This window comes from Protopterus annectens, chromosome 12.part0, assembly GCF_019279795.1.
Source record: "Protopterus annectens isolate FY-2018-M chromosome 12.part0, PAN1.0, whole genome shotgun sequence".
Classification (NCBI taxonomy): Eukaryota; Metazoa; Chordata; order Ceratodontiformes; family Protopteridae; genus Protopterus; species Protopterus annectens.
Genome location: NC_056746.1, coordinates 1513113013 through 1513125301, shown reverse-complemented (window position 1 = coordinate 1513125301; position 12289 = coordinate 1513113013). Strand labels below are relative to the sequence as shown.

The 12289-nt window shown below is 37.4% G+C and overlaps 1 protein-coding gene across 1 annotated transcript in view; it reads right to left on the bottom strand.

Annotated features, from left to right (window-relative positions):
- Positions 1–12289, bottom strand: part of LOC122817266 (MYCBP associated protein) — a 2683797-nt gene that overhangs the window by 1824216 nt on the left and 847292 nt on the right. Inside the window, exon 5 of the mRNA XM_044090481.1 lies at positions 8316–8499. Coding sequence (XP_043946416.1) covers positions 8316–8499 — 184 coding nt within the window. The remainder of the gene's footprint in view (positions 1–8315; positions 8500–12289) is intronic.

The following is a 12289-nucleotide window of genomic DNA, read 5'->3' as shown; positions in this document are numbered from 1 at the left end:
TACTTATACAAGGCATTGGTGTAAATCCCAGTATAGGTGTTCATGCCCTCAATGAGGGTACGGGCTATGAAGCTATTAATGCCATCATGTATTAAGCTGTAATTGGTTTTGGAGAAGTTTTTTAATCTAATTGCTGCTAATGGGGGGGGGGGGCAGACGTTATCGTTACTTCTAAACTGATCTATGATCCGACCTCACTGAAGAGGGCTGCACACATGTGGTGATGCAATGATCACACATGCTAGTGAGCATCAGATCAAGAATGTTTGTGCCCCATGTGGGGATGTCAACCAGCTGGTCCAGAGCATTGGAGTTCATGAAGTTCACGAACCTTTGGGCAAGTGTGTTAGTATATGCATAATTTACACAATCTATAGATGGGTAGTTAAAGTCACCTAATACCAGGGTGTTTGGCTGTACCTTGAGAGTTCAATTAGATCCAAGAATGCAGTGTGTGTATCCTGGTTCATGGAGGGGGTCCTATAACTGGCAATAAACTGGAGAGGGGTCTTAACTATAGACATTTGGAACTGGATTAGTTCAAGGGAATCATTTTGTTTAACCAATCTTGATATTATTTATCTTTGATGAATATTGATACTCCACCTCTTTTAGTTCTCACACTTTCAGTCATCTTATAAGATGAGGGCTGATTACAATGAGTGCAGTTTGAGGTTTAAATGCCTATCATTTAGCAGTATAACCTTGAAGATGCTTTTTGAAGATATTATGTTGGGAACTTTGTTGTGACATTGCCTATAAAAAGCACTATGGGGGAGGCAACATCCTTAGCCAGTAACCAAAATCCCAGAGGTGACAGATGAAGACCATCTCTGGCAAAGCAGCATGGTCTATCTACCATGTCATACCAGGCTGACAGGTTCTGGATCTCCTTAGAATGACACCAGAAACTAAGCCAATTGTTGAAGTCAATTATTTTTGTTTATATTGTGCTATCATTTTAGGTGAAGGTAGTATGCTTTTCAAGACTAGGGACATACTTGCCTGAGACACATATTCAGAGAGCTTAGTCATATCTCTTTTCATATAGTCCAGTGAGGTACATCTCAAGTCATTCACACCAACATGAACTATGATGGAGTCATACTGGTACTTGTTGTGGACAGACTTGAGTGCATGTGTGATCTGTAGGATCCTAGTACCCGAAAGACAGCTGACAGTAACCTTCTCCTTGTCTAGCCTGGTGAGTGGGACATCTGTGTGTCTCACTACAGGGTCGCCTATGACCAAAAATTTGGTTTAGATGTGCTTTGTCTTAGGGGCTTGTTTGATGAGATACTTGTGCTTGTGGTTTTGTGTGTATTGAGTGCTTTAGGTACTGTATTAGGTGAAACATGTTTGTGTTTTGGAGGTCTCTGGTGTTTAGGTAAATTTCTGGTGAGTACCTCCGCATATTATGGTTTATGTGTTGAGAGCTTGGCTTGTGCAGGAGGTGTAGCATGTCGGCTGACAACCAGTTCAGAGTCACTGTTCTGTAAATGAGAGAGCAAGGATTCCAAATTCTTAGTGTATATGCATCAGTAACAAATTGAGCTTGAATGGTTTAAGAGTAGTGGGTTTCAGTGTACATGAGGTAATTGCTGCACTGCCTCAAGATACCCATGTCAATCAGGCTGGCAGGAGAAAAGAAGGAAAACTGAATGTCCATAATACTAGGTGTAATTTTGCTTACTTTAATGAGGACAGCTGTAAACATGATGCCTAAATACAAGGTAAGTTAAGCAATTTTCAAACAAGCTGGCCAATGGAAATGCTGAGCCTTATTCCAACAACCTCCAACTCAGATGGTTCCTTTGCTACACTCTTCTGCCACAAGGGTGCAGGGGCCCACTTAATGTAAGATGGCTGGTTTTGGTGCTGAGATAATGCCAAACAGTCTAGATTCAGCAAATGTGAATCTCACTTACATAACAGTCCCACACTAGTTTAAGCACAAAGGAATATGATTTGAATGCACTTCCTCATTCCTGAAAGTGTGTGTGTGTGTGTGTGTGTGTGTGTGTGTGTGTGTGTGTGTGTGTGTGTGTAATTGTATTACTTATTACCATCGACCATTCATTTAGTAGACTCCTAAACTAAGCAGCCTATTACATCAAAGTTTGTTCAACTAAAATACTGTAATGGGCTTTAACATGGTTCTTGCAGGGGATAACACATCCTTCATGCAGAATTCATCTACAAACACTGGTGTGAAGATTGGGGAAGATCGGTGAAGGCTGCCAGCCTAGCCAGATAGAACTGTGCAGATAATTCTGTCATTTGTAAATATAAATGTAAAATACAGGCTTGCTTCTTAAATGAAAAAAAAACTGCAAAATGTTGAACTTCAAGATTGTAGCAACATTGCCGTATGCTGTAAGGAAAACTAAGGCAACATTTCAAATCTTTATTTTGAAGTTAAAATTATTTCAAATCTATCCTTTGATCTGTAGAGCTCGGAGTCAGCCTGTCCGAGCTAGCACATTCTTTCTATTGTTTTAACTTAAGGATTAATTACTAGAGTGTACATGTAAAATGTGTTTTATTGTTGTAGTTCACTGAGCAGGTGTTAGCTTGCTAAATAATGTAGCCTGTTGGCCTGGGAACTCCAGACTAAGTGTCAAAATGATGTAATGTGTATACTCGGAAAACCTAAGTGTCAAAATGATGTAATATGGGAGGGCCCCGCAGAAATGTTTGTGAGTGATTTTAAAAACTATTGCTCAGAGATAGACTGTAAGCATTTTTATCTGACTATTCAACTCAGCACTGCCTTGCTCTATGTAAGTAAGTTATCTTAGAAGTGTGTTTTTGTAGAAATAGCTACGACTATAAAGATTAGATTAAGTGTTTTTCTGTTATGTCAGAACTGTACTACTGAATTATTTTAAGTTTCTGTGTGCTCTCTGAACTCTTGAATAACAATGTGGTGTAGTAGTATTGTCTTGTGGTTTTAATTATTTATTATTAAATATTTTAAAACCTTTTAACTGTGACTGGTTTATGTAGAGATAATTTAAGCTCTAGAGTACAATGCTTATAAGTGATATTGTACTAAGCCCTTCCAATAAGCCTTGATTGTTTAAGTTACACTACTATTGGATAGTAATATTGCACAGTAATAATTGAACACCCTTTTAAGGGCCTTAGGGTAGCTGATAATTATTAGCCGGTGTTGGCAGTAAGTACTACCAAACAGTCTGGGTAAAGGGGCACAGCTGGAGAATCTGTGTCAGCCTTTCCCAGGAGTATCTGTGAAGTTGTATAAATACTTATCTTAAAGTGTGTGTGTGTGTGTGTGTGTGTGTGTGTGTGTGTGTGTGTGTGTGTGTGTCAGCTACTTGGTCAGGGACCCGAAGCACTGACTGGACAGAGAGGGTAGTGGTTAGCTTGCCAGCTAGGCTGAGATCTGGACTTATAGCTGTGCCAGTGGGGAGTCTTATTGAGGACCTGGGGAGCAAGGGAGCAACCAGCCCCAGACTGACTGTGATCTCTGTGTGCACTTAAGGGAAATTGTACTTTACTGTGTGTATTTGTTATCCTTTCCTCTTATATGAGACACCCTCTCTGGTGTTAGTGGTGAGGATTGAGGCTCCTTGATTGCTGGGCCAGGGCACAGGCGTCACAACTGGTACAGGCTTAAACATGAATTTTGCAAGTAGAAGAAGTCCTATCCTCCATGTAAATCTCATTCAGTGAAACAAACTTACAACCAGCAAGGATCAACTATATACATACACATACATACATACACAAACACACACACACACACACACACACACACACACACACACACACACACACACACACACACACACACACACACACATATATATATATATATATATATATATATATTTGTATGTATACATAAGGTTCTTCTTCATAATATGGACATACCATAATTTCGAAACTCATTTTGTTAACACCATAACATCGAAAGTTGATTTAGGTGAACTCCTGGAACAGTGAAAATGGCTTCTGGGGAATGCAACCACTTGGCCACCATGGAGAACTTTGCCCTTTTCCCCACACTAGTGCAATCTAGGAGATGATATATTTAGTTGAGGGGGAGCACAGCCCCCCACTTTGGTGGGTTTTGTGTGCTTCATTTTGCTGTTTTTCAATGGTGGCCAAGTGGTTACATTCCTGGAAGCCGTTTTCGCTGTTCCGGGAGTTCGACTAAGTCAGCTTTTGATGTTATGGTGTTGAAAAAATTAGTTTCTATAATATGGTACATCGACATGATGAAGTAAATCCATACCTATATCTACATCTATATGTATGCAATATAAGATATAGACAAATAAAGATATATTTAATTTTTTAACTGTCAAGTTATAATCAGTAATGTCATATTATCAATCTTCCTCTATTTGCTCCAAGTTTACAAATAAAAACTGTAATTTCTCTTGAGTTTGAAAAAGTGATATCCTGTTTTTTCTCTAGTCCACAATCAGTACATTCTTCCCATATATTCTCAGCGATTTTATCACTTGGAACTACATAAATTATCTGTCTGAAAATGTTTAATGCCCTACTTCAGACTACCTGTCATAGATTTCCTATAAAACTAAGGCTTTCCCTTCTCACAGCTTCACTCACGGAATGGTCAACTTTTAGTTATCCTGTAGACTTAACTCGTAAGACAGATAAAGAGCAAAACCTGGTACCCATAACTTCAATTTCTCCTCAGTCTAAAAATGTGGCTATATAACTACAAAACTATAAGGATGTAAAACATCCGATTTAACAAAAAAGGAATTGTTAAACTCTCTAGTTGAGCTAAATTCCCAGATTACTTTAGTAGAAGGCATACATTTCAAATTATTCCAAATTAAACAAGCTATCTTGGCAGGTATAATTTCAGAGAAGTAGTTAAAAACATTGCCTAACTGGCTTCAAGAAAAGAGCAATGAAATTAACAAGGGTCTAAAATCATATGGGTTATATGATGTTGTTTACTATCACACTTTCCGTTTGAAATGAGAAATTTAATTGTTGGCTGTTACTTGATGAATATAAAATTTTTTTAGCTAACTTGCAGTCACCCTTCAAAGCAAGTCTTCTAACACGTCCGATGTCCATTTGTATAATATTTACTTTACCACCAAATTTATCAAAAGGATATATATCAGAGTGAACATCAGCTGACCAAAGTACGGACTTCTGGGAGCAGTGCTTGATACCATGTGATGATCTTGCTTAGTATGATTTGCTATGATGCTAGGATTGTGCTTGGCGTGATACATTTATGCAATACGTATTCTACATTCTTGGTATTCATCAATCAGGTTTAAAAAAGCAGTATTACAAACAAGAGACAAATGACATCATGATCATCTCTGGAGAAATTCCACTGCTGAAGACTTGGAAGCATTCAACTATTCCTAGCTTAGATGAAATGACAACAGCTCAAAAAAGTATGTGACAATAAAATGAAATGGAATTTCTATCTTAGAAATGTTACATGTAATGTGTACACTGTTTCTCTCATAGGCTCACCAGTTTACAGACAGCCTATGCAAGATGCCCTTGTGAGCCATTTTAAGCCTAGCCAGTTTCCCTTTTTGCGCTTGAAATAACCTATCCCATTTGGTTATAGATTGGCCTTACTCATCTCGTGGTCAATAATTATATATTATCCATAATGAGAATAAGTGAGATCATACTATAGATAATTTGAGGGTACCCATGCATGGGATAAAGCATTTAGAAGACGCTTCTCCATTGTCTTTGAGGTTGATATCTAAGAGTGGTGAAGGGGAAAGGAAAGAATCGCTTTGCCTTTTTTTCATGGAGGGTCTTGTCCATTTTTTCAACATCAAACTTAATCAGCTTAAATAAGAAAAAAGAAAACTCACTGAGGTCCAACAATCGAAATTGCAGACATTTCTGAAAACCAGCTTATCAACAAACCAACATCTCAATTGCTGTGGTTTCACATTAAATTGTTGCAATTTTTGTTAAATAAGCATTTTTTGGAGGTAAGCAAGACCCCCTTCACCCCCATATGGAACACATAATCCTTTAGATTTCCAGCTACTCATATACCCCAGCTCTGAGACTGCACTATCATGGGACAAGTCTACAAGTCAATTAGGATGTTCCTCTCATTTGTGATGCTGCATTTTAGTTGCATGGCTTATCACTTGGCTAGTAGGGCACTCAGATTAAACTGATTTTGTACTTCTTGACGGTTTTTCCATGATACAGTAGACAGCGTCCTTCTTTTGTTCTCCTGCCTTTTAGTTGCATGGGTATCTACTTATCTGAATGAGATTAAATGATTTTTGCCTATTTCCCAATAACAGCGTTCTTTGAATATTTTTACGTTTATTGTCAATCACAAATATTTGAGGTATTCAGAACTGCTGATGCTCACAATCAATGCTCTTTATTATATTACTATTAATATGCATGAAAATGTCCCAATAAATCACACCGAGTTGAAAAAAGTACCTGCGCTCAGATGATATAACAAATCCACTGTATCCCACCATGATCATGTTTCTCCTTTAAGCATTCTGCATTCTGTTTCCACTCACAGTTACCATTAGGGAAATGCATGTGATCTCCTGCCTTTTTACTTTTCAACTTTTTCCATCAGGATGCTCACATGGTCTATAACATCATCATTCCCTTGCTTCATCATATCATCTAATTTCCTACTTCCACCTAACTCCATAATACAACCCTACACCCTCAGTTTCCTCCTTTAAAAAAATCACTCCATCTCAACCTGCTTTCATAAAATTCTACCCGTGAGTCTGTTAACTTGTGCAACTAGAAAACTCCTTCAATGGGTAGTTTTTTCCCTACTACTTTCAAAGCACAGTACAACATCACCTTCCCTTGCAATTTTTCCACATTTTTTTCACATCTTCATAGTCACAGTCTATGACATAACTGCATTTCTCTGCTGTATGACCTCCTCCATTACTTGTACATGCTGTCTGCAGTGCCCCTGACAAAAGTAGTGAAATTTCCATGGTAACCTGACCCAAACCCATCTTCATCTCTAAAGTAAAGTCTTAACTGAAAATAAACCAAAGGCACAATGGGTTATTTTTTTTCTGTTTGTTAACTAGGTAAATTTGGCTGGTATAACCACCCTTTCAGCCATAATCTTGGCTAGTCAGATAAAACAGTACAATATACTCCAGTCAAACAGACCTCAGACTAACAAATTAGTAGACATAAAACAATAAAAGTAAACTCTGTTAAGTATTAACAAGCAATAATATATACCATGAGGACCATAAATTGCATGAAACTCATGGATGAAATATACAATATGAAATGTACAGTTCAGAAAATTAAAACAGATCTGTTGCAAGGATCCAGTAAAGGAGCACATGAGAACCCAGCAATGAAGCATATGTTTATATTCTCAGTGGATTATCATAGAAGGGCTTTTCCTCTGTAAAAAGCAGCTTGGAATATATTAAAATGAGATTTAGTTAGTTAAGTCATGTTAGTAATAAAACATTTACACTGGATGAACTCATTAAGACAGGTTATGACAAAGTGCTTAAAAAGTGAAAGTAAAGATGTGTTTCTTACGTCATTCGGAAGAGAAGTGAAAACTGTAAGGGCAAGTATAAAGAAGTTTCTTTCAGTGTTGCATAATATAACAGGTGGCCTTTTAAGGATAAAAACACCTGTGCCAGGTGTGCACTGGTGATTACAGACAGCCCAGCTGCAAGAAATGGAAAGAAATCAACGTGGAGGAACTTGTACAGCATAGCTAGGAAAAGAAAGGCCACTTGTTCAGTTAAATGAAGAGTATTTATAATAATGAATGCAGTAAAATAGTGTATCGTGGCATCAAAGAATATGATAAAATGAGAGATATTGTGTACGGCATTTTACTATGTTACTATTCATTGTGAAAAGGATAAAGTAACAAGGGGCAAATATGAGTTTGAGAAGGAGCACATTCTTAGCAAAATACTCTACTGCTTCATGAGTGAGATGACTGAAGAACCTGTAGGCAAATTAGTAACAAGAGGACTTTGCTGACAGAAAGTTCAGCATATTTATGGAAACCATCTCAATAACACAGTAAAAATAAAGTAAGAGAAACTAAATTAATGAAATTCAGTATCACTGAAAATAAATAAAATGAAATACAAAACAAGTTAAAAGGCATAAGCCTTACAAGGAGGGATGCATGAATAAAATCATTAAAGCAAACATTTATGGCTTGCAAGGATGTCAACCAACTTTAAAGCATAGCTCCTGTACCTGCCAGCAATTACACTACCCATGTTACCCTTAAATAGGAAGAAGTGATTTAATGGCACACTCACTGGAGATGAATCCTTGTTGCTTCTTCCTCTCTGCCATGTGACGCTGCCAGTTCTCTAGGGAATGGTGCTGACCCAGGTTCCTCCGCTGCTGAGTTTTGCCAGTATCTGGTTTCTGTCTAATATACTTGCTTGAACTCACTAGGTTATGCTGGGTATGAGGGGTATCAGGGATCAGCTCTGCAACCTGCATTTCAAACAGTAACAGTATTCTCAGTTTACCAGTGAAAAGGCCATAAAGAAATATATATTTTACTTGGAAAATCCACTGACAGCAATGTGTGCTTAAAAGTCAAATGTGTTTCCATAACAGCATGAAAATATTTAGTGGTGATTTTTGTGAAAATTCAAGCATATAAAGTATGAACAAACAAATAAAATCTGAGCTCTGTACATAAACTGTGGAGCACAGTTATGTAGAATTAATCAGAGATCAGGACTTTTGAAGTATTATGAGAAATTTAGTACAGTCATTCATCATTCAGATATTATTTTAAAGTTTAAAGTCCTTGAACCATGACTGAAAGTGTTGTGCCAAAGGACATCTTCATTACTCTGCTTCGAAAAAAGAAGGGTACTTAAAGGACTACTACGGACAAATGATGAAGAAAACATATATTTTTTATCTTACCATGATTTATTACACCTTCCAAAGCTACCTGCAGCAAAATAAGTACTCATTCCTAATTTGAGAGGATGAGAGACATGCTACAGATATACAACCAAGGCAAACTGGATAAAGCAATAGTAAGAAAAAGTACTAGGTCACATCAGAGGCTTGGGAGGTCATTGTTAAGAAACTGAGAACTGTTGTAAAATTTATCATTAAATACCATACGTTCAGGTTGTACTATAAGAGAATAACTATGTAAAGATAACCATGTCAGCAGCCAAAATGCATTATAAGTTGAATATTTTACTATGCAAATTTTAAATGGATAGACTGACCTAAACTCTGGACTGATGCGTTTGCTTTTTTTTTTTTTTTTTAATTTTATTCCTGGGAAATGCTATTCAGAAGTGAAGAGACATAGAGACATACAAGGGAACAGATTTAGTGGCACACCAGGCTGTGATTTTTTTTATGTCTATTGTTATGCAAAGCTGACTAAATAGCTGAATCTAGTAAAGCTGGAAATGTGAGACTGTAGCCCACTGAAGGAGGGGAGATGGGAGGAGTAACTTGGCCAGGAACTGAAACTTGCAAAACTTCTCCTTGTGAAAAGTCTTTTTTATCTCAGTAATTTGTTGACACTTTTGCAAGCTTCTTTCAGAGAATGTGTAGTACCATCAGTAGGAACAACATTTGTAAAACTCAGCACATACCAGTCAATGACACATGAGCTGCAGACTCTCAAACTTGGCATTTTTTTTTAGGTGGTCCATTCTAAGTGAATGGAAGTCTAGTCTGACATGGTAGGGTTATTTGTTCTCATAGTCTGCACATTGAGACAGATTTAGCTTTCCAAAGGAATCACAATGTCTGCCCCATGAGGGCAGACAAGAGTAAAAAAAAATAAAATTAGGAAAGAGCACTTATTTTGCTGCTGGCAGCTTTAGGAAGTGCAGTAAATCATGGCAAGATAAAAAATATATGCTTTTTCATTGTCTGCCTGTAGTGGTCCTTTAAATATTATCGCAACCAGATTTGTAAGCAGGCATAATGGAACTTGTCTAATTAGTGTGTCAGTACAAAGAAGCACGTTTAGCTGCTGTCATTAAATCAGTTGACTGAGTTATTCCATGAAGTATTTGTTGCTGTTTCTGTTATTTGTTTTAACTCTGCGCAAGGTTATTAAACTAAAGACAAGTGTTATTAACAAGCTTGTGTTATTGTTATTATATGTTTGCTGTAATGATTAGGGTTATAACTTCCAGTGCACTGCCAAGCATACCTCTCAACTTTATGTCATTATGAAAAACGTTGCTCATTTTATAGGCCTAAAAAGTCCACATTCCTCGCAGTCCATATTGAAAGTAGCTGTCACACATTGAATGTTAAGAATATTTGTAACTGATATCCATGATATACTGGGTGATAATGCAGAATGCTGGACTGAGTGTAACTCGTGTCTATGAGTACGAGTGCGACATACGCTCAGTGCAGTGCTCTCTATTACCGCCTAGCACTCAACCTCTTGCCTCCAGAAACAATCAGGTTTTTAAAATATCAACAATATTATCATGAAAAAGTTAAAGTAAGATAACCTTAATCAATTGAAAAATAATTATTGCAAAATTTCTCTTCTTAATACTTAAGTACCAGTTACGTCGCTAAAGGACGCAACCCAGGAAGAGGAATTTTGCCATTATTCCTGTTCCTGTTTCATGACCAATGTGATAAAATAGTACTTAGGATTTTACACACCCATTTTCACTATAAGATAAATTCCTTTTGCGAGAACATTGCAAATTATGTCTGCTTGCAAATCTGGTTGTGATAATATGTAAGTACCAAAAAAAGTTATGTACTTACCAGAACATTCCATTTGTGCTGCACATTTTCATTCTTCCTCAACTGATGGGTTTGGATCTGATCCCTCAGATCCAACTCGGCCATTGCTAAATCTCGTGGCAACCAAAAACTCTCAAGCTTCTCCTTTACCTATAATCCAGCACCCTAAGTTACTTCAGATCTTATTTGCTGATTTTTGCCCAAAAGGAAAAATTAACTAAGCATAGATAAAGGAGGTGAAGACTAGCATGCAGTCAGTACATGAAAAGACTATATCTGGAGTTCTGTACAAAGGACAGTGATTTCCCCTAAAGGCTCATTCTTCCAGAAGTTTGCAAAGGATGGGGATTGGTGGGTGGGGAGTTGAGGAAGAATGAAAATGGACAACACAAATAGAACATTATGCTAAGTACATAACGTCTTTATCTGATGTTGTCAATTTTCATTCTGTCCTCAACTGATGGGACAGAGTCCCCAGCTACCTCAAATCTACATGGACTCAAGGAAGGATATTCCTGAGCACAGCTGAACCAAATGATGTTCTACCTCTGGAGACCAGATCCAATATGTAATGAGTAACAAAGGTATGGGGAGTGGCCCAAGTAGCTGCTGCACATATGTTGTCCATGGACATCCTGGAAAGAAAAGCTGAAGACACTGCAATGGAGTTAGTTGAATGAACTCATACTGGTTGGTTGGTCATACACCCAATTTTTTATAAATAGATCAGTTAGCCATCTGGCTAAAGTTACTTTGATAACTGGTTTTCCCAATTTCAAGTCAGCAAAGGAAACAAGCAACTGGTCTGTCTTTCTTATATCTTTTGTTCTATGCAGATAAAAACAATTGTCTGTGAGCATCCAGTAAATGTAACATGTATTCACCTTTGATAGCAAATTGGGTAAGAAAACTGGCAAATTAATGGACTGATTGATTTGGATTCTGACGCCACCTTAGGAAGAAAGGATGCATCCGTTCATAATGTAACTCTCTCTTTATGAAAAATCAAGTATGGAGATTTTGAAGACAATGCTTGAATTTCTAAAATTCGTCTGGCGGATGTAATGGCTATTAGAAAAAACATTTTCCAAGTAGGATATTTAAGGTAACACTTAGCTGTTGGTTCAAAGGGAGAATGTATGAGTGCCTGCAGTATCAGACTGAGGTCCCATTGGGGAGTAGGGTCTTTAAAAGGAGGTCTGAAAAGCAGAGTGCCTCTCAGGAAAGCTCTGCACAGCTTATGACAGGTTACTGAGAACCTTCAAATCCTGTGTGAAAGTTTGATTTTACTGCTAACTGAACTTTAACACGTGAGGAACTAGCTCCTTCTTTAAAAAGTAGGGTAAAAAATTCATTGATGTTATGTACAAGAGCTAAAAAAGATTCAACAAGATTTTGATGTGCCCAGTACACAAATCTTTTCCATTTACTGGAATAGAGTTTACGTGTTACAAGTTTATGTGAAGATAAAAGTACATGTAGGACAGGGGAAGAGAGCACAGGTTGTCTGGTTATTAATGGA